The following is a 26,612-nucleotide window of genomic DNA, read 5'->3' on the forward strand; positions in this document are numbered from 1 at the left end:
CTACCCATGCCTGCTCATTGCCAGGGACAGGACAGTGGGATACACTGACCACAGGGCTCTTTCAGTGCAGGTATCCTTATGGATTGATTGCATTTTAGGACATTTTTAAAGTCACTTTTTCCAATTCAGTTATTCATCTTCTGCTCTGCCCCTCTTTGTATCTTACAATCCTTTCTTCCAGGTGCTGTCTAGTCATAGGGTTTCTTTATTTCCAGAAACTTAGTAACTGTTCACTGGTACAAGTATCATGATGATACTTAATGATAAGGAGTATATTTACATTACATTTAAAGCCTTTTTTTTGAAGAAGTAACCTTCAGTACATTATAAAATACATAATTTGTTAAAAACCGTTCAAAAGATCTGTTTACACTCTTTAAAATATCTAGAATAAAACCTGAGAAGTAAACATCGAGAAGCAGCAAGACTCAAGGCCTAAAGGTCATCAAGGAACATTCATATACAGGGTTAAGATACCATTCCAGGATGTAGAACACAGATAACAAACCCTGCTCAAATAAGTTTTGAGTCTTATACGAGCTCTCATTGTGAGACTGGGTCACCCATGTTAGAAACAGTTTGACATTAACTAGTATCCTGAGAAAACAATAAAACACCTCCAGTGCTTCAGCATTAAAAGACTGATGTAACAGAAGTGACACAGTCTTGCTGTTATCATCAGCATCAAGAGGAAGCATCCCAACCTCAGGTATATAAATAATTTAGATTTACAAGTACAGTTTCCAATCAGGAAGTGAATCCCAGCCTCGTGTTTACAAATTTAGACTGGAAATTAAAAGACCATTTGTAGCCATTAGAGGAATGATGTCCTGGAACATGTTTTCAGTATGAATAGTGAGTCCCAACAAGTTAACTGCTTTAAAGATGGAGCTCAAGATATGTGAATGAGCTGGGTTATATAAACACAGCTGCCTGGAACAGAGAGAGACTGGACTTCCTGATTCAGAAGATCCCTTGCATTCCATTCCTAATTAAAATACAAATACTTTATGAACGTGTGTTGTGGGGGTCAGGATTTTCTTTCCTTAAGCAGAGTCCTGATTATCACTAAATGCTGTAAGAAGGAAATTACTTGTACAGCCACCTGAGAGTTCAATGCTCTACGCTATCAAAGTCTGTCTTGGGAGTATAAAAAAAACGTGCATTACAAAAAAGCACTCTGTTCACTAGGGGAAAGGCAAAGAAGAAATCCCTTTTTCATGTCATTTTCCCATTAAAAAAAATACAACCATTTAGCAATAAAAGCATGCAGAAAGTAGGGAGAATATTGCTGATTTGACTACAGAGCTAAGCAGTGGTTGTTTTAAAATCTTCCCATAGGCAAAATAAAACAGAACATATCATCATACATTGTTTTGTACTGAATAACAATTATTTCCTTAGAAAGATGTGTATGGGATCTGTGATCTCCTGAATCTAAATAAACACAGTGCAGTAACGTTGTTTCAACTACACAGTAATTTATGAAACACATACTACAAACTTGAAGCATATACACTAATACACAGATACCTAAGATGATAAACACACAGGCAGGCTGTTCTTACAGGTCTAGTCTTAGTTTACAAAATAACGACCCCAGCTGTTACTGCTTGGAAATGGGAGGCTACTCCTAATGCTGGTGAGAAGCAAAATTGACAATGCAAAAATTCCGAGTAGATTTCAGTGCAAAATAAAGACAGATGAACTTAAACATTATGCTTTTTCTAGTGCTCCTTTACTTTGTCTTGAAACGCAGAATATTTAAGGATAAATCAAGTTTCACTCTATGCCAATATTTGCTCAAGAAAAATATTAATATCCAGCATCAAAGCAAGAAAGCAAGCAGCACTGCTCACTAATAAAAGGAGATAACTTCCTCATTAAATATCTGTGTCCCACTATGCAGGTTACCACTAGTTTTACCTCAACATACATATACAGAAAGGAAAAAAGACTGATTTTGTAAAACACACTCCACCCATTCTAAAAGAATGGCTACATGAAGGTTGGTACAGGGTTTCAAAGGCCACACAAGATGTTTGGAGAGAATTATGAACCTATAATAAAAATTATATAGTCATACCAGCTGTTTCAGAGATCAGCCAAAAAAATCCAGACAATTTGCTCTAGATTCACTAAAACCCCCACTCACAATTCCAAAATGTTATACCAACACTTTCGAAAGGATAACAAATACTATAACTGACTGGGGTTTTAACAACAATACTTCCAATAATAAGATAACACCTCCAATGTAACCAAACCAGCACTATCAAAAATAAGTCCTTGGATTTTGAGTTTATTGTAAGCAAACCATTTTTTAATATTTTAAATAAAAGAAGAAACACTGACCACAGCATTCATTATTCTGAATTAAATATCCATAAGTCATATTTTAAGACAAAATTAGCTGCTACATCAAACACAAAACAAACGTATAAGAAGAAAGGTCACCTGTGACCTCAAGATGCAGATATTTATGTATCTACATGCAATTTGTTTATCACAAGCTTTTTTTCTTTTCCCTTTTGCACAGCATTGGTTTCTTCCCCTACTGCTCCAGGTGTTCAGCTGGGGTTTAAGTGGAAGTCTCACAGAATAATAGCAGAACGAGCCAAAAAAACAACAATATATGTGCAAGAGCAAGCCCCATCAGCTAAAAGTCAGTGTAAACCTTATTGGATGTGCAGGTAGACAACAGGATTATCACCTCAGCCCGGACTGTCTCCTTAAAAACTTTCATGGTTTAAAATCTTACTATATTAACCATAAAACCCTTAACACTTTCTGAGTGACTCAAAGCATTAAACTACTGCAATCCTTCTGAAAGGTTAAATCTGCTAGGTTTTCTTCCTTGTTAAATCTCTTAACATAATGGTCATCTCAGCTTAATAAACACAACATATCAGATCTTCATGTCTGACAGGTTTTGCTTCTGTATACATGGCCTAAAATGAGTTGGCCAGTAAGTCACAGGCATTTCTGGCTAATCTGTATTAAAAGTCAGTATTATCTGTGGGAAGGCTGTGTATTTCACCCAATAATTAAGAAAAGATGGGATCAAAACCTCCTTACACAGTCAACTGTGATTCATACTGAATCAACCAGAGACAGGTCTCTGAGGTATGGATTAACCATGTTGTACTAGAAAAACAAGAACTTCCCTTTACAATATTACTCTGTTTTAAGTACATTTTTCAATATACTGATGCAATATATTTATATCAGTGAATTTACATCTAGTGTAAATTATGTTGTTTTAATCACACTATACTACCCTTTAAATCAGTAACATCTGACCATATTTAAGAAAAATTCCATTTGTGATATTAATGAAGTGCTAGCACATGAACAACCCATAGAGCATTAAATGTTCTCAAGGTCAGTGGTCAGAATTTGCTTCATTTCAAGCTAGTAGCTAGTTCCAAAACACTATAGAGTAGGTACTTACTGAGATCCTCTGCAAGCTGGACCCTCTTCCCAGTTAGGAGCTTCACCTTTTTTTCATTGTCCTCAGCAAAATCTTCGAGCACTTCCTTTACATTCTTCTCCAAGCGCCTTACTGCAAAACAACAAACCAACCAAAAAGAAGTGAGTGGTAACACTTCTGCACCTGTAGTGACCTAAGGACAAAATTTTCCGGAGGTCTGTGGGAGATGTAGTATATGTTACCGGACTAACTAATCTGGTTGGAGAAAAGGCAAACTTCTGAACACGTAAGTCCCTTGTTTGAGCCATTAAGACAGGAAATTATTTGAGAAATTTGTTTAAATTTCAAAGGATATTTTCTCTCTGAATTAAATTATTATTGGATGGCTTTTTTAGGAGGAGATACCAATATCTGTAGACTGCTTTGCTGTCTATTAAATTCAGCAGTTTCTTCTTTGAGACTGAGGGTCCAATAACTCTTTTATTCTAAGCATCCTTGCTGCCTTCTTCTTAACAGTTACATTTTCACTATCAACATCACCCTCATCAGATGAATCAAAGCCAAGTCAATTAAAGGTGAAAGACAGAAAAAGAAGTTAATGATAACAGCAGAGTGTGGTATTGAAGGACTGATGACGCACGGAGGGGTGTTGCTGTATATACAAAGCCAAGAGGAATCAAAAGCTCCTTAAAGCAGTATTATGTCCATCTTAACACTCATATCCTTGCCCTTCATACTTAGAGGGAATACCTCCTAATGAAACTTCCTGATTTTCAGCCCAGCAGTTGCCAATGAGGTAGGTGGTTTGAAGAAAGAGGACCTAGCTTTCTACATTCAGGGGCAATTTCTTCTCCATGGAGGGTGACTTGCATCACATGACAAGGTTCAAACCTTTTACTTGCACCTTCTTCAAGAAGCAGGTTGAAAACTATTTTACAGATCAAAGATCATTATTAGTAGTTGTACCATGGCACCAGCAGATTTCTACATAAATGATACTTTATAAGGAAGCTGCTGTTGTATAAGCTTGTCTATATACTACATGGCACATTTTGCATGGCTTTAAAAAAAATCCATTAGAATTGATTTTTTATATCACACATTTTAAAATTAAGATCTACAGCCAGATTGACCTGAGACAAAAGAATATAGTCACTATTTATTGAAATTTTTTCTGCTTGGAAAAAGATACTGACAATTGGCATCATGTAAGCTGAAAATATTTTAAACTGGAGAGTGTCTTAATTATTTGACATTCTATTTACACTAAATCATTTAATGTAAATAGAACGTCAAACTCTATTACTCTACATCTTTTAATTACCTAACCAGGACACAAAAATCAGCCAGCCATGCTAAGCATGAAAGGAACACACAGCTAGAGGAATACCAGAAAATTTCTAAACAATTTTTTGATTCAAACACCTCAACTCACCATGAGCCTTACCTTCAGTGTTAGTAAGCTGCTGCCTCAGCGTATTTGCTGTAATTGCCAGCATTCGCTGTATTCGCCAGAAGAGGACAATATCATTACATTCGAGCTGAAATGAGTGAAGTTGTAGTGTCAGTCCTCTGATGTCCAGTGAACATCCTACACTTAGAAGAATCTCTTGACACTTTTAGCTGCAACTGTAAACTCACGTATACATACCCTGATCTTGCACAAAAATCCCACAGAATAGCTGCTGTTAAGTAACAAGGAAACACACCAAAAAAACTTCAAGAACCGTGTCAGCCCTATTTAATACCCTGCATCCCATGTTATTTTCAACAGAAAGAGCCGTATCAAGGGATATCACAGAAAAACAATTTGCACACACTATATGCAGGCTGGTGAGTATAACCTAACGCTTACTGAAACACCACGCTTGTCTTTCAATGTGTTTGCTATAAACAATAGCTGAACCCCATATTGTGACTCCTTGTCTGACAAATGCTTCTGAAGACAGTGTTGGGCCAAGGGCTGTATTTGTTAACAACACAAGAGACAGTTTCTACACCTGCAAAGTTGGCAGGAGGGAGCACTAACTTCACATTAGGACACCTTAAAAAGACAGTAACAAGAATAGGAGGTTAAGTGTTATGGAGAGGCAGTTTTCCACTCTGTGATCTCATTCTCTCTTATCTCTTACAGGCAAAGGTATTTCTGCAGTAGTAAAGATTTCTGGCTCCATGGGGATCACTGTTTCTCATCAAATAGAAAAGCAAACTCCACAGAAAGTGAAGAGCTCTACCTTTCCAGTAATTTCTTTTTGATTTAAAATGTAATGGTAAGAAACCTGTGTATTCTTTTCTTTGTGCGACTTTGTGCATACCTTCATTTGTTGCGCAAGCTTGGGTTTACAAAACTGGAAGGTCATTTAAAATATCTGTTTGTAAGCTCCATAGTTGTTTGTGGGGTTTTTTTGTGTTGATCACATGTGGTTCCAAACATTAATTCTAAACACCTACTTATCATACTTATTCCATAAAAATCTCTTACTTAATGGTTTCTGAATTTTTTGTGTCAGTGAGGTAAATAAATATCAGTGGCAAAGTGGGAGAAATGGATACCAACAAGATATCGATAGCTGTACAATATTGCTTTTAACAATGCATTTTCAATACACAACGATAAGTAACAGATGTTCAGGTCGTGGCTGATACCTAGTGGTCATTTTATATAATTACCACCAGGATGGCATTTTATCAATTACAAGCCTCATGTAAAACATATCTAAGATCACAGAATCACTAAGGTTGGAAAAGACCTGTAAGATCATCAAGTCCAATCATCAACCAAAAAAAAAGAAAAAAAAAACCCCACCACCATGCCCATTAACCCATGTCCCACAATGCCATGTCACAGAATCACAGAATCACTAAGGTTGGAAAAGACCTGTAAGATCATCAAGTCCAACCAAAAAAAAAAAAAAAAACCACCAAAAAAACCCAAACAAACCACACCACACAACAACAACAAACCACAACACACCAAAACCCAACCCACCCAACACCACACAGCTCCATGCCCATTAAGCTACATCCCACAATGCCACAACCACACGCTCCTTGAATACCTCCAGGGAGGGTGACTCTACCACCTCCCTGGGCAGCCTATTCCAATGTTTCACTACTCTCTCAGTAAAGAACTTTTTCCTAATATCCAGCCTGAACCTCCCCTGGTGCAACTTGAGGCCATTTCCTCTAGTCCTGTCACTAGTCACTTGGGAGAAGAGACCAGCACCCACCTCTCTGCAACCCCCTTTCAGGTAATTGTAGAGAGATTGTAGATCACCAGCTATTTCAAGGTAAAGTATATAAAAGAAAGATTAGGCTAGTTTAAAGTATTTGTAGATTTTTTTTTTTTCAACTGAGATGGAAATACTAAGGCAAAACACCAGTGTATATCTGTTATTCAATTTACCTCTGAGTCCACAAAATGCCTCTGATAATAATAGAAGCCTCGTCGACATAGATTGCAGTGGTTCAAAGCGGTCTTCAGGAAATATCTTCTATAAATTTGGTGCCATGTGTCTTTAATCTAGGAAAACAGTACTTACATTTGACTAAATAAATACATACACTCATTATCGTGCATAGTTTAATGATCACATTTAATTTTAAAATATAACTCCAAATTCCACTACCACTGTCACGTAGCATGTTTAAATATTTCTCAGCAATTTGTCTGCAACTGCGATATGATTAATGTGTTAGTTACATTTGGCAAACATTACAAGATGATTGTCAATTTAAAAATCTACTCTTTTCAGGCTCGTAACGTAACTGAATGCTTAAAAATATTGTCTGCAGCCAAAATACATTCAAATTATATACTAGAAAACAGGACAAATTGTTCTGCTCTTGGCATGCTGCAATTTTCACATTAACAACGAGAATACATTTTTGAGTGGTACCAATTAATTTATCAGTTAAACCAGATTAAAGCATAGGGAAGTATTTAATGGCTCTTATGTAAACAAACATTTGTAACTTTTCTTGATTAGGCTTATTTGTGTTCTGGTTCTTCAAAACTAAATATGTATATAGATATGGCTCTTCAAAAAAATCATAGCATAAAATTAGGAAAATCAGTTGCCTAGCTAGAAAGGAAACTCAATTTGCACTCAGTCTCCTCATGTACAGGATGTGGATCACTACTCTGACCTTTACAAAAACTATGGTAAGTGCTGTATAGGAAAGAGGCAGCAGGTATTTAAATAACTCTTCTACCTTGAATAAGTACATGTATTAATGTTGAAAAGGTAGACAAAGTTACTGCGGAAAATAAATCACTGTTAAAGCACATCTACATCTATTACTTATTAATGTTTGAATTCTCATTTATTTAAAATCTTACATTTATTTATATAAAAGGTCTAATTATGGTTAAGAGCCTTACACTGCAACGATACAAATAATTTTCTAGAACATTTTAAACATACAATACATTTCCTCAGGGCACTCTAAAGAACCCTGCCTTCTTCCAAGTATTTTTACAAAATTCCTCTCTCTTCAATGTACCTATGAACTTCAAACTGCACATACAACTACACCGAAAGCTTAGGAATGCACAATGTTTTTATTGTACCTTGCTTACAAAGGCCTTGATTCCGCTATATAACATCTGAACAATTTTAAACAAGTCTTGTCATAATGCAGGCAAGCAAATCTGCTCAGCAGATTCTGATTTCAGTCTAAACTGACAGATTCCAAAGTTTTATACTGTATTTGTCTGACAGCCAACAGAACTGTGTGAATTGCGTGCAAGCAGTCATTTAGTAATTCATCTGGAAACATCTGGATTACAAATTCAGTATTTAGATGGAGTCTTTTGTATGCTATCTAGAAAGAACATTCAAATGTTCACAGGGGACCTCCATATGTTTTGTTACAATTCTGCATCTTACCAGACATGGGTCCACTGTTATTCCTCTTGCTTCAAGATTCTTTCTTACAGTCGTCACTTCATCATTTGCTAGATAAGCTGCATGTTCTTCATTGCATTTGATTAATTTCTCAAGTTCATTTTTTGTTTCATTACGAATATTCTAGGATAAGAAAAATTAAAATTAATTATTATAGACTCAGAGATCATCAGCACCTCCTCAATAAACAGTCTACCTGCTTAATAATCCAAAACAGAAAATACTTGTGACACTATTAACTATTATATTTAAGTGACTCAAAAGGGTATTTGTGCAAAGACATCTCAAATATAGTATTTTTAAATGGATAATTCCCTGTCAATTTTTCATATATTTTTTTTTCATGATGCACAGAAATGCTGAAGAGGAAGAGTAGGGTGGAAAAAAAAAAATAATCATAGGTGTTAGCCTCCTTTCCCCTCCATGAACATCTGCTAGCGGGGTTCACGTTCACATATCACCTGTGACACTGATAAGAACTGTAATTTTTGCCTAACAGCTAGCAAGAACTCTCCATGGATTCATACCTTTAAGTTGCTGTTCATTAAATTCAAGTAAGATACTTTGAAGTCACTATCGTTCTCCCATACCTGGCTGCATACAGTTGACTGTACAACTCCCTCCTCTGAAACAATTACTTTCTACTGTATTCTTTTAAACTCTACTTACTTCTTTAAAGTATGATTCTGTATGAGAAATATCTAGAAAAAGTGACATAGAAAGTCCATCATCTCTGGGCATTGAATGGTAGGTGCTATGTAAATTCAAAAGAAATTTCCAAAAGCTATGAGCAAATGAGAAGAGAGGTTATGATGAAAACGGTCAATCAGAAGATACAACTGTGACTAGAATGCTAAGATAATGCTATCACATACTAATTAAATCCAAATGGAGCATGATAGGAAACTGCACGTGACTTCTGCTTAAAAGGTATGCTTGGAAAGTATAGAAGAGAATAGCCCAGTTTCCACCCTGTTTTCATCAATTTCTTTTTCCTGGAAGAACTTTAATATTGAGGTCAATGGCATAATAGTAAAGATGTAATTCAACTGAAGAATGGAATACAGTTTACAAACCATTATGTATCTGCAATATGAAAAAAGTATATGGAATTCTCTGTGGTGTAATATTTAAAACAATGAACGGTAAAAGTAAAGTATTTAAAAGATTTTTTTTTTTTTTGCAATCATCTAAATCATGTGAAGAGGGTTGCTATTTTTGAAAATTTACTGAGTAATAATAAAAGTTTTCTAAAGATAGCGAACTACAAATTATTTACAATTTTTTTTCCTTTTACCTGTTCTTTGGTGCGGCCTATCCAGTATAACCACCTTTTTTTCCAGTCTGGACCCACCATATCCTCAATAACAGATTCAGCTAAAAAAGGAAACATGATGTTAAGTGTCACTCAAAACATATGTAATCAGCCAAATTTATAGTTCTAAAATTAGGTATAAAACCAAGAAGGGACATTTTATGCCTAAGAACATAAGATATGCCATACTGAGTCGAGTTAGATGTCTTTTACTTAAAGCAACAGTTGATGCCTTTTACTAAAATTTAAAAATGACTGCCAACCGGTAGATACTTCAAGGAAGTATATAAAAAAACATAGCATCCATCCACTGAGACAACCCTCTAGGTTCCAAGTCAGGCATTTAAAAATCTTACCTTCTTGGAACTTGCATCAAAATTAATTATGCTTGATAACCATAAATGGACCAACTACTTTCCCTGAACATATCCTATTCTTCTACCTCTGTGTCTGTACCATTTTTTGACTCTACAGATCTCTATTACTTATCTTTCTGTTGCCTCACTGCAAGAGCAAGAGCACTAGCTTTTGAGGCTGTATTTTGCTAAACATTTCTATCAGTATTGGTACCATCTTAAACTGTCACCACTGTCTCAGTTGTGCTGATAGAAAAGCTTGCACTACAGTGAAATGAACTAGATATGGAAATTGGCCCAGATTAAAAAGCACACAAGAGTGGAATACATCACACAACTCACTGTCTTTGAGACGACTTTGGAGAGTCTCTTCCATAAAATGAATAGCTGCATCCCACTGCTGTTTATCAGATATTGACCGATCTTCTAAGGCATTGTGCTGGATCACTCGCTGTGATACAGAACATAGTTTTAGCATACAATAAATCATTTATTCGGGATTTAGTAAAAAAAAAGATTTCTCACATTATTTTCATTTTCTGGTGTCTATATAAACAGCATTTACTGGGCACACAGGATTTATTCAAGAGGTGCATTTTCAAAGCATTGCCAAAAATATTTTCTTGTGCCTTTAATTTGACTCTCTTCTATAGCCTTAGCATGAATTATGTAAAAAAACGCAGCAAACAGTATAAAATCCTGCCGGATTACAGAATCTATAAAGATGGCAATGAAATGTTATTATTTTATGTGGCTACACTTAACAGAACAAATGAGCTGCTGCTAAACAAGTCTCACAAGGCTGTCCTTGGGCAGCCAGTGGATTATGGAGGACTTTTTCCTGAACCAACCAAAACAATTTTATTAGATGTTATTTAGGGAAATAATTAACAAAAGGTAATAATAAAATAAGAAACACTGAATTAAAACATTACATAGAAAAGGAGAGATGGACACATCTCCCTATCATTTTATGATCGCGTTAAAAGAATGCAAAAATACTGAATATACAACTTCAGTAAAAAGATTTCAACAGCACTTAGTCAACAATGCAAAAAAACCCACTACATTGTACCAGGCTATCCTCCGCTCTCTCATTCCATTTATGTCGTTTAATACTTTCTTCTTTGACAGCTTGTTTCAGTTTATCAAAGATATCATCATGTTCTTTTCCTTTTTGTTCTGTCATGAAACGGGAAAATTCTTCTTGCAAGGTCTCCCATGCCACCTAGAAAGTTAGCGAACAACACCTACTGAAACGGACCATTATACCATGCACCAGCTGGTAAAGGAATATTTATGACAACTCTTGCAAGTATGAAAATTTGCATACTTTCTGAAAACAACGTACAAACATAAGAGTAACTAATGGACTCTTCCTTGGCTGCCTTATCCATTCCTAATAAAGCCAACACTAAACTTTGCTTCGCTATGTTGTAGCAAGTAGAATTCTGTTAAACTTGCATAAATCTATTAAATATGAACACACCTAGCTTGAAGGATTTTTTCTGGTCTTTAATAGGGAAAATTCACCAGAAGAGCAAAATACAAAGTTCCTGCCGTATATGCTTCTCAACATCAAGATCTTGCTAGCCTTTTCTGACATGTAAGCTGGTTAGAAGAACTGCAGTCAGCCCTTCAAACCACCATCTTATTTCTCTGGAGCTATGCTTTCATTTGAAGAGGCTTTGCACACATTTTTTTAATTTTTTTTTTTTTAAAATAACTAAATTCTCACCTCTACTGCTTTATTAGGCAGTTGCTTGTCTGTCCACTGCTTCAGTTTGATGTCCACAGTGGTGTTAAATGTCCCTGAGTTCATAGTCTGTGCTGCTGGAAGGTAGATATTCTCAATCACATGAGTAGATACCCTCTCCCATAAAGTTTTCTGAAGAATCTCCTCCCTAAATAGAAAGTTGTAACACATATGATGGTTTCCAATACAAAAGTGTCTAACAAGTATGCATTCAACTGTTAGAAACACTGAGAAAACAATACTACAGCACACAGGAAACACTCCTTAACATCAAGACACAACTTCAACCAAAATCCGCTTGGATCTAAGGACACAAATACACAATGTTTTCAGCAAAGACAGCTTCAGAAGTTGGCCTCTACAAATCTTATGGCTGCCACTGGCACTACACAACACAACAGTTCCTTGCAGTCTTTAATTATACCAGTATAACCATGCAGAGCTGTGTGTGCATATGCATGGCAGATGGAGGAACGACAAGGGGGCAGACTGTAAAGTATTGAAATTATTTGACTAAAAAGTCCACACTCTCAAAAAAGCATGTGGGATTTGTTTCTGTAGTATTCTGATTTGTTTGTTGGAACATGCTGTAGTTTTCCATCTGGGATTTTCATTGTTTATCAAATCTGTGAACAATCAATGAAGCAAGTTGAGAAGTCCAACCTTTTACCAAAATGTGTACTGACATTCATTTATAAACATGCCTCACATCACTATAAAACTAAGCACCACTTTCCTATTTATGATGTGTTTCAAGAAGTAACAATGGAAACAATCTAACTTTAACCTTTTTAAATGACAATAAACTTACTCAGGAAACTTTGCAGCTGCAGCAAGACAACTCAGCTGAGCCAGCGTAACATGCAGCCGGTACTCACAGAGGCAGTCATGCTCCTTCTGCTCCTGCCACAGTTCTCCAGTACAGGTTGTGGGTTTCTTGCGGGTTAATTTTATGCTAGCTCAAATGCTCAATCAGCTTACCAACAGGTCATATGAAAGCCAGATTTGGCAGAGTGGTGAGAACTAAGAGCCAAAGAATAAAGACTGCCTTTTTTTGGTGGTACAAGACTATTGGATTCACTCAAACCCTTTTCCTCCAAGTGGGCTGAAGTTCAGGACACAAGCCTCATCCCTAATAATGCCCCTACTCTAACTAAGCCATCTGTGGACAAAAACTGAAGAACTTCTCATAAATATCACTCCTCCCCCTGTTTCAAAAATGGCATAATTGAAAATTTCTCTTTTGTGTTTAAAGCATCCTTCTTTGAGATTTAAAAATTTTGAAGCTGTCCGTCTGATATACCAGTATAAATGGGGATCAAAGCCACTAGTTTTTCTACTGTTGGAACAGATCTTTGGCATATTTAGGATAGTAAAAGTATTTATACAAAATTAAAAGGAACTCAAGCATTTAAATGTTGAAATAATTCACTATAAATAAAAATTAATACTGCAACCAGTAAAAAAATGTTTTCCTTAAAAAGCTTTGTTCAAAATACGATGATTTGGCTAGCGTTCAAAGAAGGACAAATTACTGATCATTCTTGATCACCATTAAAAGAACTGGAGATGTGGCAAATTAATTTCACTTACAGGGTGTGCTGGAAATCATCTGTTATGGATTTTGCCACTTACAAATGCACTGTAGGAGAAGGGCAGTCCTCCAATTAAGAACAAATGCAATCTCATTCCTTCTTTATTGATGTGTCAATAAAAATTACACTTTTGCTTTGCTTAATTCAGTCAAACTTAATTGGAAGGAATGGAAATTTTAAACAGGATAGAAACATTTGCATTCATCAAATACCCTGCTGGTTTTAGGCTGCATGTAATGGCTAACAGAAGCATTTTTTCATGACTTCGGTTTCCCGCTCTACTTCATAGCTCGTTAAGTGTTCTAAAACTAGAATCACCACTGTATCTTAACTTGCAAAAGAAATGCACAGAAACATTCATGTTATGCACCCACCTGCTCCACAACATAAAATGAAGCAGACTAGACATGGGCCAGGGTACTTCAGTGTCTACTACAGAGCAAACAGCAGCAAACACCACAATGGCAAAGCTGCGTTACATTTGGACTAGAACATAACTTCAGACTCATACACTGCCTGCAACACTTTGAATACATCCACATGCCCAGAATTATTCTAATGTCATTAAGAGTCAGACATTTTATCTTGGTTTTTAATCTATGACCAATTAACAGTTCAATTCGCTGAAGGCAAAGGTATTAAATCTTTTTTTCACAGTTCTCAGTTGTGGTACAGACTGTCATCAAAGTAATCCTTTACATTGGCTATTCTCCTCTCAGCCTGCATCTACAGTGGCTTTAGTATACAGTGATGCTACACTGTTAAAATACTTAAACTAAGCTCGCTCTCTCACACCTATGTCTGCCTTACAAAGAAGTAGGGCAGCATAGCATGGTGCTACTTGGTTGAGGCTACCAAGGAGATCCACACGTAGGATGAAGTTCTCAAACATCTAGATCAGCCCTTTTTACAGCCAGGAATTACATAATCTTTAAACTTCCAAATCTCTGATTCAGACACACAAAACTTCTTTCTTTGCAAGGTCATTTCTATTATTTTGATATGCACAATGATAATCCCCAAACATCAAGGTAAGAGGAATTACTGATTCATACTTCAAATGAACATCTGAAAATATCTGTATTATGACTGTTCCTTTTCATTTTTGAGGACTATCTATTGTTCATTATACTGTATAAAACTAGAAGAAAACACAAACTGACATAATATAATTTTTGTCAAGGGATTATACAAGTATTTGCTGATTCAGAATAATAAACAAACATAGACTACTTCTACAGGGACAAAGGACATAACAATACATTGTCCTAAGAAAAACAGTTCCTTACTTATATTTGAGAATTCTGTTTACTAAAACTCTTTATATTTTAAAGGTAAACTTCTGCTAGTTAATTTAAAAAAAAAAGGGGGGAAAAAAAGAAAAAAGAAAAAATTACCATACCAGTGCTTTGGTGTGACCTGAGTCAAACTTATGACCTCATCAAGAATCTCATTCTTTGCTTTTTCAAACAGTTCATTCTATGCAAAAGGAAAAATATGAAATAAGATTTTAAGTACAGTTTGATCATGTTTCCATACAAAGAGTAAAAAACCAAAATCTTTTTCTTACAGCCTTTAAGCCTAAAATGGTACCTTCTGGTCAGGTTCTGGACAACGTACGTGCCTGTCATAAGCTACCCTGGTTTACCATACATCTTCCCACCCATCTCTTGCATGCCTCTGCCCAGGCATAGCATTTGAATATTCAGGATCCCTATAAAAGAATTAGAGAATGGGATCATAATTGTTTTATTACTCTATCTGTCTGAAAGACCAGGGAATGTAATTTCTCTTTGCCAATTCTGTCATGATCACAAAGAAACACTGACCTATTCCTGTGGCCAAGTTAGGTCAGTTAACTGTATACTAGAAGAGTGAAGGACTTGTTAAGCATTGAAGTATCACAATTTTGAAGCACACTATTTCATAAAACAGAGAGCTCAGTATTTCCTTCCCCTAAAATAATTTACACTGTCCTCACATTTTAAAATGTCAGTACTTTATGTTAACTTTAAGAAACCTTTGCAAATGAGATTATGGATTAAAGTTTATGCCATTTAATCTTCAACACTTTGTAGCACACAAATTAAAGCTGTAATGTAGTTTACCCTGTCAAGCTCTCGCAACCGGGGATAATTGTTCTTCCATTCAGTCTCAAGATTGAAACGTGTGGCTGCAAAAATCAGAAACAAGGTCTTAATTTTTTTAATTGTCTACATGCACTTCATGACTATCTTAAAAGTTTAGCAGCTCCTAAAATTGCCGCAAATCTTGCTTATGACAAACTCTTCAAGAACTTCAAGGGACTGTGCAAATGAGCAAATTGTTTTGCTGTCTATGCTTAGATATTATGTATGCAAATCGCAGGATTCATGCATTGAAAAAATGTAGTGGAAAGAGAGCCATTCAACTTCCAGCTCTGTACAAATCAGTCCTGCCCTGGCTGATCAGATGGTATCTTTATAGAGGAAGCCATTTTAAACAACATCTGAATCCAGTGGAAGAATTGTGTTTTGCCCATTAAAAAAACCTGAATTTTCTTCATACTTATTTACTCCTTTGGCTTTTAGAGCAAATGGGGCCTTCATACCATGAATTATTTTTTATGTTTTTTATAAAGATTAACTGCAGCAATTACCAATTCACGACAAATTATGATCATGTAAAACACATAAAACACAATCGCCCAAGCATGCTGGCAAAACAGTGTTATGCGTATGTGGAAGAACTAACTGTTTAACAGCCAGTTGCTACTTCACTTTTGAAAATATGTTTACCTTTAAAAGCATCTGCTTGCTGCTCCACAGACTCTCTCACCATTTTCCAAAAGCAATCTGACACAGCAAGACTTAAGTTCTTTGTTGTTACCTGGTGTGCCTTCAGCATACATGTCCTGTAAAGAAAGACAGCCAGAGGAAATTCTTCTATGTACACCCATGCTTTGTGGCCCCCATTTTCTCCTCACAAGAATAAAGCTTTGCTTTTTATAACAGAGTAACATGCCAGTCTGCACCTAACCCAAATTCCAGTCTCTTCCTCCAAAATACTCAATGCAGATAATCACCAAAGCAAGGGGGAAAAACCCAACAAAAAACAACACCAAAAACCCCACCACAAATAATTTTTTTTCCTAGAGGTGGCAGTGCAGGTACTGCAGTCCTAAATACCATGCAGCTTACTTTCCTGAGAAAGACAAGCCTGTGAAATCAAAACTCTGCTCAATGAATTTCCAGCAGAACACACAAGCTAACCCTTTGAATACAACATTGTTGTCACACCAAGACAACTGATATTTGGGCTGGATTCACTTCCCCCTGCTGTATCAAGTGCCTAGACATAGGCTGAGAAGTTAGTTGTTCTAGAGCCAACGGAGAGATACAGAAACCTCTGAATAGAGGCTCAGAACTGCAGTGGGATCACTTGCTGCCTGAAGATGCCTGTCTCTCTCCACTGACTTACAGCAAGCATTAGGAGAGCAGGCTAACTTGGTCACCTCAACAAGATACTTAATTTGCTTAAATTTGAGATTAATATTTGAGATTAAATCTCAAATAGTGTTTCCACACTGCAATCCTTTTTTTAAGTTCAATAAGAAAAACTGATGCTAGCATTTACCAACACAGCCTCATTTTAGTACAAGGAATAAATAGCAACATACTTCAACAGCTTTGAATTTTGAAAAAATTCCTCTTCATATTCTTTGATAGATTCAATGCTTTCACTGCTGTTTCCTGCAGAAAGAAGAGAGTGCTGCAACAGTTCGATTTAGACAGCTTTCTCTGCTATCAAGGAGAAAATAAGCAGAGCCAGAGTTCTCTTTACCTTTTCCAGTAACAACTGCAAAATAACCCAGAGCTTTCATTGGGAAGAGTTTGCCTTCAATTATTTGCTGGATCTATGAAAATAAAGGATTAAAAAAACACGGTTAACTTTGCACAGAGACATTCTTTTCTTCAGCTCAGTTTTAAAGCCAGACCTAGTTGGACCTATGCATAGACTACTATAAGAAGCAATTTGTCATGGGAATGAGTTCTACCGATGTTTAAAAGAAAAAAAAAAAAAAATATATATAAAGGCATAAACCAAATAAGGCACAACACAGCAAAACACAAAATGTGAAAATGCCTATTCCAGAATATCCTAAAGCCTCCTCAGGAAGTGGAACTTGCTCAGGTCACCTGCATGAAAGGAATCAGTATTATAGCAAGCTGTAGCCAAGCTGTGACTGAACTCATGTAGCTGATCACTAAAAACAAAGACTGAGAGAGAGTAAAACAACCATCACCCCCCAAAAAGAAAAGTCATACTGAATCAGAAATAAGCACTCAAAAACATCTAGAACAGGTAGGTAAGGTCCAGTATTTCCGACAGCATCTGAAATATTTTTTCAAATGTGACTTTAGCCATCACAATATGAGAAAAATAGTTTCAGCTCACCCTGCTTGGGCTAGCCACATTTTTCTCAGCAAGATCAACTTTAGTCAACACAAAAATTGTCCTTTTTCCTTGGGGATCCATTTGACTGACTAAGTCTGTGACAATACTGCGTTCTGCATCCACTGATCCATCTAAAATAAACAAAAACAAAGTTACATTTTCAGGACAAGGTAATCTAACATGCAGTACTGAAGATATAGTAGGCATCAAATAAGTTTCATGTTACAACTGAAAAACAGTAAAATTACACCTATATTCAATTTTTAGGTATACACAGTGAAAATTTGCTTTATGCCCAGTATCATAAAATAAATTAGTTTGTTGCAGTTGTGTAAGTTTTGAACAAGTACCAGCTTGCTCAAAATATTAAACTCTATTATTGTCTGTTGCCTCCAAAATCACTTTTGAAGAAATCTTGAATTTTATTTTAATGATAAAAAAACTCTTCTCAAAAAGTTGCTTTTTGCCACAGATACCAAAGGGCCTTAATTTATAAATAGACATTCCACAGCATGCTGTTTTGCACACCATACAAATTACCACAAATGGAAAAAAAAAAAAAATTATAAATCAGGAGAGTCCCCAGAGTCACATAAGAATCAGAATTAAAAAAATTAAAAAATCCTGCCAGTTGGATAATCATCTAGACTTTTATTACCTTGAATACAAAGGATGATGGCATTAGGATTCTGCATGTAGGCCTTGCTGATGCTAAAAATAGTTTCCTTCGTATCTGGAGCCATACCTGATGTCACAGTCTAATACGCATATGGAGATATATATTTAAAGGAAAAAAGAAAACAAAGATGTAAAAAAGAAAAACAACAGCTAATGTTCTCACCAATAACACTACCTCAGTTTCATGCCTTAAAGATGTGGTTTTTTTTTATTTATTGCATACTTACACTAATGACTCCAGGTAAATCAACCAATACCATTCTCTGCAAACCAGGACCTTTCACACTTAAGGAGATGGTCTGTGAAGTAAAATTGAAATTTAAGGTTTATACACACACCCACTTTGTGTGTAATTACATACACAAACACACCTATATAAAATTATATAAACACATATTTACACACACATAGGCTTTAAATCAGCAACGGCCTGTAATTTTAAATAGGAAGTCCAATCTTATGTGCATGTAATTGTGGTATAAAACTGATTTTAACAGTCCAAATACACTTTGTGGTGAATCCAGTTTGTGTATACTCAATATTTTGCACTATACAGTCTCCTATTTGAAGAATACCTACAAAAGATACACACATACAGATATTTGCCATTAAATATTAGACAAGTCTTACCTCAGTGCTAACAGTGCATCCTTCCTTCACACTATTTCTCATTCTGATTTCTATTTCATTTCTCAAAGCTGCAAGCTGTTTTGAGAAAAGCACAATATCAAACTCCTTATAATCACGCTAGAAGAAAAATCACTAACATAAGTAAAAAAGTTGACTTAGGGATTAAGATCTCTGTTTATAAATACTGTCTCAAACGCATGTTGAATAACTAAGCCCAGTAAATGGGGCGCTAAACAACAGATTACCTGCAGACCCCTGCATACTCCAAAAAACGTCTTGGCACAAGAGCTCCTCCTACATTTTACCCACTTCAGTTGCCAGCCAAAAACCATACTAAGAGATAATTTAATAACTAATACAATGCCTTGCCCCACTAAATATGTTTCACTCTAATTAAACAGAGGCTAACAGCCTACAAAGACACAAAATTTTTCAGAGAATTAATAAAAGTCACATTAACTTCCAGTCACTTTATACTTACATCCTCTTCCTTGGTCAGATCAAACTCCCGAGAGCTGTCTTTGAATAAAGCCACATGGTGGGGACCTTCACTAAGAGTTACCTAAATGGTAAAAGCCTTATATGAGAAAATATGGTAAATCTAACACAGAGAAACATGAGAAGTACATAGCATACATATACTTCACACTGCAGACATACAGCTGTATGTAAAGCTTATTTAGCACAGGACTACTTGCAGTGGGAACTACTACTACTCTGATAGTATATGTGGATCATACATAGGCCTGCAGAAGTTTTGGCATAGACTGCAACAATTCACTTCCTTAGAGGCCATTTTATAAACGAATGTTCACATATACTTCAATTAATGGCATAATCAGAAGGAGAACAATACAGCAAATGCTGATTCAGAGATTATGATGTTTCTTACCTTAACAGGGGAACGTGTCATCATCTCCCCAGACCCTCGAGGGAATATGCGGGCTTGGGCAATCATCTCCAACACACTGGTTTTTCCTGCACTTTGATCTCCAACCACCACCACCTTAAGTGAAAGTTTAAACAGCTATTGGCTTTCAGCAGGATGTTTTGGAAGCTTAGACAAAAGCTGACTAAGCAGATGTTACTCTGTATCAACACTGGCTGTATTATGTTTGACAATAAATGCATTGGTTTAGATATGGAATCCTTGAATAAATGCTAACTTCTAGTCATGCAAAAAAATTGACTTGCGCTTAAGACAGCACAGTCCACCAAGCACCCTACAGGCCTAACCTGCCAGGCCACCTAACGAAGAGAGGAAGGGCTTGCTGTTCTTGTGGCAGGCAGTTCTTCTCTCCTTGTACAAAATCCTTGCAGCAGGCAAAACACTGAAGACTACTCATCTGGTAGATGCTGCTTCTGCCTGGAGAAGGCTGAATTCTGATGTAGTTACTGGCACTTGCCCATCTTACTGGCTTCCTACAGAAGTCACCAGTACTACAGGTGGTTGTGCAAGCAGGAAGCACACCTGGCTCTCCCCAACACCAGCAGTCAGGCTAGTGAAACCCCTTCTCATGCTCCCCCCTCCAACAGCAGCACTACTGTGGAGAGTTAGCTGAGGCATCTTACTTTCTCAGCTCCGCTGGTACACACCGGGAAACAATAGTCATTTTACACTGCTGAGAAGGCTGAGGTGCTCTCACTGAAACCATTTAAAATGAAAGGCTGAGCACAGCAGCAATATCTGTATCTAGATATGGTTTTATCTATGAGCCAAGGCAGACTTAAAGTTACATTGATTATTCTCAAAATTCTCATTGCATTGAAAATGGAGAACATGTCTTAAGCAAAAACCCTGGAGTTACAAGAAAATAGCCTAGCCCTAGCTTTGGATTATTCTGGAATATAATTATATGTTCTATTCAATTATAAGACTGGTGTTTCAGTAAAAAGCCTTGAATTCTTTATCTGCTTACTCGAGGTAGGTGATCTTGAGTGTTATAACTGGCATCATAATCAGACAGGATGTCAAGTACTTCAGAATACATATCAATCAAGGATTTCTACAAAAAAAAAGTACAGAGAGAAAACACAGCCAATTAACAGAACAAAGATTGGTTTCAGACTACTTCATCTGTATATTCTGTAACCTCATCACATGTTTATTCTCCCCTGATGGTTTGAAACCTAAACTATCTATACTGCAGCACACATATCTGTTTTATGAAGCACAATACCAAGTAAAGTCATCCGTTGCCTTCTGTGGATGAAAATACTACAGCTGCAGATGCATCTTGCTGAAAGAGCGAAATGAGAGCTCTTACATACAGCAAAGGAGAACAGCGCTCAGACTTCAGTTTCTAAGTTAGGAAGCTGAATTAAGTTTCTTCCATTAAACATCTAGACTTATATTTTCAGCTTGATGAACAGTAAACATTAAAAGGGTATAGAACCATCAACCTCATTGTGTAAAAATAAGAACTCCTTATCTTCCAGTGCCCAGAGGAAAGAGGAAGATCCATACTGGTCAGCAAGTGATGGAGAGAGAGGCAGAAAATGTCCGTTTTTAGAATGCTCAGGATGTTGGCAGACAAAAGCAAAAGCATACTTAGTTCAACCTCTGTGGATTTATATAGGACCATCAAAAGATGTTTCCTGATCCCATAACTATATTCCTACCAAACTCAGTAAGACCCATGACAAAGCACAAGAGTATCAGACTGTGTGTAAGAAGAGTTGTAAGCATATTTATTAGCAAATACAGTGAAGCTACATCAAAAAACCCAATCCACATTTCCCACTTAAGTCATTTAGTTAGACCTGGTAACCCATTTGGGCTCTTCAACTGAAGCCCTTTTCTAAAGTTATATAGTTAAAAAAAACAAGAGAGAGATGTATAAAAGCCTTAACATGTCAAAAAATTAGCAGAGATGTAACAAATGTTAAAAGTTAATCTATGAATTAACAAATACAATTTAGAATAGCATCATGGAAAATATGGCATAATTATATTTCTATGCTGATTTGTAACACATAAGTACCTTTAACTTCCTCTGATGAATTCCCTTGTCATCTCTTTGCAGTACCAATTTTCTTAATTCTTTGTTCTCCTTCTCTAATCGCTCAAGCATTCTTTGGTATTTGAGCTACAAAACAGTGGTACAAATATACTCTTGACATTACGGAAATAGTACTCATATCAGCAAAATTTTACCTATCAAAAATACTTTATCCTTCAGGCAACTTTTTCAAAAATATAGAAACCTTTGTAATCACTACAGTTTATTAAAATACAAGGCCATCGAGAGAAGACTGTTAGAATTTTTTTTTTCCCCCACAACACATCTTTACTTCAAAAAATTTAAGACGACCACAATGTTCAAACTTGTGAATACATAAATCAATCTTTAAGTATCTTAAATGAACATCATTTGCAAAGGAGCTACACATATGCAGTCAGACAGAAATTAACATCAGTGGGAACTGGCTATTCAATCAAAAAGATCACTGGGCTTAAATGTGAATTTGCAAGTCTAGTTTAGACCCTTTCTCCAGTACACAACCTCAGTTCAAGAAACAACTGTACCAGCTCAGTCCTGTTTAGAAGGAGATTATGATAGTCCTCTGAAGATGAGACATGAATATAGTTTTGATACGTACTCTGAAAACTGTTTTCTATGACATGGAAATGTATTTGGCCTGAGTGTACTTTTAAGAACAAATCAGATTTCAAGCTGTTATAAAAAAGGTAATAAATGCTTTCAAGACTAGCAAATATATAAAGAGGTTACAAACCCCCATATAAAACAAAAATTGGCTGAGCCAAAGAGCCAATCAATTTAGAAGCCTACAGATAGAACAAAAGATTAATTGTACATTAACTTAAGAAAAGTAAGCAAGCAAACCAAAGTAATGACTAATATGCATCAACCCTGAAAAAAGTCTAGCTCAAAAATAACTAGTTTTGCCTTGCTAGTTAAGGACACTAAAACTTTGTTGGAATGAAACTTGTTGGAATGAAATGAAGTTCAAGTCAACTCATGAGACAGGAAGGAGTCCCATCTTCGACCACATTTGCACTGAAAAGCCCCATTAAGGTATAGTATAAGAAACCCTTACAAGTTTGCTGTAAGGCAACACACCTAGGAGGAAAAACTGCTGCTGTCTAAACAAAGAACTGTAAGTCATATAGCTGAGGAATCATGATTCCTGCTCTGCAAGGACTGCCTATGGGATGAAATATTTCTTTGTAATCCAGATCTGCAGCTGCACACTGCGTTGCCCAGCATTATGAAAGCTACCCCCTAGAAGGGCTGGAAATGGTCCTTGTGAGCCGATGCAGTGAATTTTTGAATTAGCTACTAATGCAAGACCAGATTTCGGAGAATGTGAAAACGGTTTTATTTTTGTGACTTTGTTCTTAAGTAACGAATGCTCCTATGTACTTGCACCCTTGATAAAATATACTAGATTTATTACTATTTTAACATTCTCAAGTTTTAAGTATAGGTTTTACGTAAGTGAAACAATGTAACACGTATGCATTCACTATATACAGAAATTCATATTAAAAAGGGGCTTTCCAAATGTCTGTTATTGAACTCCTAGGTCCTCTGAAGTTAGGCCACGCAATTCTAAAAAGCCCAGTTTGAAAAGCAGTGATCCTAAAGCTGATCTCTGCAGATCTTTTCCTTTTCTGCCAGCTAATGAAGCAGGCTTCTCGAACAGAAGTAACAGAGGAGATACTGAAAACAGGATTTCACTTGCAAAAGCGTATCTTTTCTCTGACCATATTAAATTACAATAACTGAACTAGACGGAAGACATTCAGAAATTGAAAGTGGCTTGGGTTTTGTGAAGCAATGTTTTTTAGAAACGTATATTAAGAAATCCTACCAACAGCTGTCATTATTGTTCAAATTTTCACTTTTTGATTTTTTTTTTAAAAGGACATCACTCTGAACAGCACCATCCTCTGCAGTTTCTTAAAGGGATTAAAAGTTCTCTTAAATCCCAAAGAGAGGGCAGAGAAAAAGCTTTCAATCTGTCCATAACAATTTTTATACCAAATAGTCCAATCATAGAAACAGCTTTCATTGGAAGAACTGCTTACTGCTTCACAAAACAGATTTTGATGAACACTGCATCGTTTATATACAACTCTAGCATTGTAACTGCAATTATTTTTCTTGACGGAAGAAAACCAAAAAGATACTTTGGTTCTCCTGAATGTCAGTGTATTATAATCTGAACACCTCACCCCACATATCCCATACGATGTCCATCTTGGTCCTCTTGGACCTCTGATATTTGGTCAGCAAATGCACTTAAAAACTTCTTTACTTTAGCAGAAATTATGTTTCCTAGATTAAGAGATTAAAATGTAACTCCTTAATCAGTAAACTAATTTTCCTTCTGCAACAAATGTGCCATTTAAACATACAAGACATCACAGATCTATTTAGTAGCATTGAAGTTATAAAAGATATAGAGCATTAAAGGCAAGGAAGGTATTTTGGGAAAGTATGATTACATATTTCCCCTATTCTTACACTCCCCTCTTTCACTCTGTCAGTCAATGTCAGCAAAATAACAGACTAGACTGACCTTTGGTCTGTGCCAACACAGTCAACTCTGTATTGATAAACTCAGATTGAAAAGATCACTGCATTTTTGCCAAATGTCTTATATTTCAGGTGTGCTTTTGTCTAGTAAATCTGAGTGTGCTGCACATAAACCTATACTTAAGACATCAGTAACTCAGAAAAGTTACCTGAGTGCGCAAAAGTTCTTCTTGAAGTTGATCAATCTTCTCTTTGTCAGAAGCCTACAAAGAAAAATAATCATGTCTACTAACACATTGTTTAGTTTAGTTTACACCTCAAGTAACCAAATCACAAACTGAAAGCTTCATTCCACATAAGAAAATTGACTTTACGTGCATTTTAAAGCAAGTAAAACTCTTCAGCATTTGAGATTTAATGCTGATGGAAAGTTCCATCTGCAACAGGAGATTCACATAAAAAAAAAAGTCTAAATTCCAGTACATGCAAATGCAAAAATTAACCCTTCAAGACTTAATACTAGAAAAGTGCGCTCAGGGAAAAGCAAAACTCTATATGGTGCTCAGTTTTCTGGCCACTGCCCTAAATGTAATTTTAGTGGTCAAACTCCGAGGATCTCGTTTGTTCATCTCCTGAATTAGCATGATCTTAATGGGATACAATCACTAAAACACCTGCTTGCTATAGAAACTACTTTCAGGTGAGTATTCACTATTTCTGAAGCTTCAAGGGGATTCTTATTTCATATGTGTTTTTCACAATTATAATCCTAAACATGTATGCAAAACTTCATAAATTGTAGTTAGTCAGGACAGTCTTGAAGGGTTATTTTAGAATTATTTAAATTACATTAAAACCTGGAAAAATTAGGATATTATAATACGAAACATTTTGAAGTTCAATGCATAAATGTAATAAGATCAGGCAATTAGAGCCATTCTTAGTCAAATATTCTTAAAATAGGTTCATCAAGATGTCATTAACACTTGTTCAAAACAATCCCTTTTGAATAACACAAAGGCAAGACAAAAGCATAAATGGTGCAATACAAATTCATATGACGTAAATATTTACAAACAACAAAATCTAATGGTTGATGAAATATTAAATTTAGAAAAAAATTATAATCTAAACAATTACTGGAAGAATGATATAGGTAAAAGCTTCAAGACTTAAATAAAGCTCATGTGACATTTACAACTCAAGTTAGCTTCATAAAAGAAAGAGCATATTACCTAACATGCAGAGGACAGCTGTCATTTAGACACAAATCAGTTTAGTTACTATAATTTCACACTGGCTGTTACAGATTTAACAAGAAAACCATTCACAGTTATTCATAGTGACTGATATTATTTAGCTATTAAACCTGTAATATACAGCATCATGCCTGCACTTTACAGAAAGCAATCCAAGCTGACACTTCTGTCTATATCCAATTATTTTCTTATTCATAAACAGCAAAGAGGAAGTGCTGTAAATTGACTTCCTTTTCATTTCTGTTAATTAGTTCAGTGATAGCAAAAGCGCATCAGAAACACAGTTAGTTCAGCACATAGACAACCTGATGCATGCAGCCACAGGGTGGTGTATATATAAATAAATATTTACATATACACACACTTTAAATGCCTCAGAGACATAAGGGGAAAATAAAAATAGAAGGGCAAAAGAGAATGACCTAGAGAGTCAGAAGAAGCAAGAAAATAAAGGAAAGAAAAGTAAAACAAAGTGTTTTCACGCGATGCAGATTTACAAAGCAGTTAACGTTTTCCCCGCTCTCCGCTCTTAAGCAAGCTGTTCCCGAAAGCACTTCTGGGGCCTTGATCCATCTTTGAAGTACGTACTTATACACAGATTACCTCTAACCACATGAGTACTGTCTTTTATGTACAGTATACTTAAGTTAAACACAGTAAGGAAAAATATTGCACACAGCTACATGTTGCAAGATCTGAAGCAAAGAATTATCTAGCACTAGATAATTAATTCTAA

At 35.9% G+C, this 26,612-nt stretch overlaps 1 protein-coding gene across 4 annotated transcripts in view; it reads right to left on the reverse strand.

Annotated features, from left to right (window-relative positions):
- Positions 1 to 26,612, reverse strand: part of OPA1 (OPA1 mitochondrial dynamin like GTPase) — a 58,785-nt gene that overhangs the window by 16,901 nt on the left and 15,272 nt on the right. For all 4 annotated transcript variants that reach the window (XM_059822980.1, XM_059822978.1, XM_059822979.1 and 1 more), the window contains 22 exons: positions 24,827 to 24,880; positions 22,095 to 22,199; positions 21,030 to 21,116; positions 20,003 to 20,116; positions 19,592 to 19,672; positions 19,111 to 19,185; positions 18,708 to 18,779; positions 18,461 to 18,560; positions 17,803 to 17,933; positions 17,188 to 17,260; positions 17,024 to 17,096; positions 16,143 to 16,258; positions 15,474 to 15,538; positions 14,768 to 14,844; positions 11,753 to 11,918; positions 11,090 to 11,242; positions 10,357 to 10,465; positions 9,641 to 9,720; positions 8,326 to 8,466; positions 6,840 to 6,956; positions 4,881 to 4,974; positions 3,455 to 3,565 (listed from right to left, as the gene is read on the reverse strand). In XM_059822980.1, coding sequence (XP_059678963.1) covers positions 3,455 to 3,565; positions 4,881 to 4,974; positions 6,840 to 6,956; positions 8,326 to 8,466; positions 9,641 to 9,720; positions 10,357 to 10,465; positions 11,090 to 11,242; positions 11,753 to 11,918; positions 14,768 to 14,844; positions 15,474 to 15,538; positions 16,143 to 16,258; positions 17,024 to 17,096; positions 17,188 to 17,260; positions 17,803 to 17,933; positions 18,461 to 18,560; positions 18,708 to 18,779; positions 19,111 to 19,185; positions 19,592 to 19,672; positions 20,003 to 20,116; positions 21,030 to 21,116; positions 22,095 to 22,199; positions 24,827 to 24,880 — 2,194 coding nt within the window. The remainder of the gene's footprint in view (positions 1 to 3,454; positions 3,566 to 4,880; positions 4,975 to 6,839; positions 6,957 to 8,325; positions 8,467 to 9,640; positions 9,721 to 10,356; positions 10,466 to 11,089; positions 11,243 to 11,752; positions 11,919 to 14,767; positions 14,845 to 15,473; positions 15,539 to 16,142; positions 16,259 to 17,023; positions 17,097 to 17,187; positions 17,261 to 17,802; positions 17,934 to 18,460; positions 18,561 to 18,707; positions 18,780 to 19,110; positions 19,186 to 19,591; positions 19,673 to 20,002; positions 20,117 to 21,029; positions 21,117 to 22,094; positions 22,200 to 24,826; positions 24,881 to 26,612) is intronic.

The sequence above is a fragment of the Gavia stellata genome, chromosome 11, assembly GCF_030936135.1.
Source record: "Gavia stellata isolate bGavSte3 chromosome 11, bGavSte3.hap2, whole genome shotgun sequence".
Classification (NCBI taxonomy): Eukaryota; Metazoa; Chordata; class Aves; order Gaviiformes; family Gaviidae; genus Gavia; species Gavia stellata.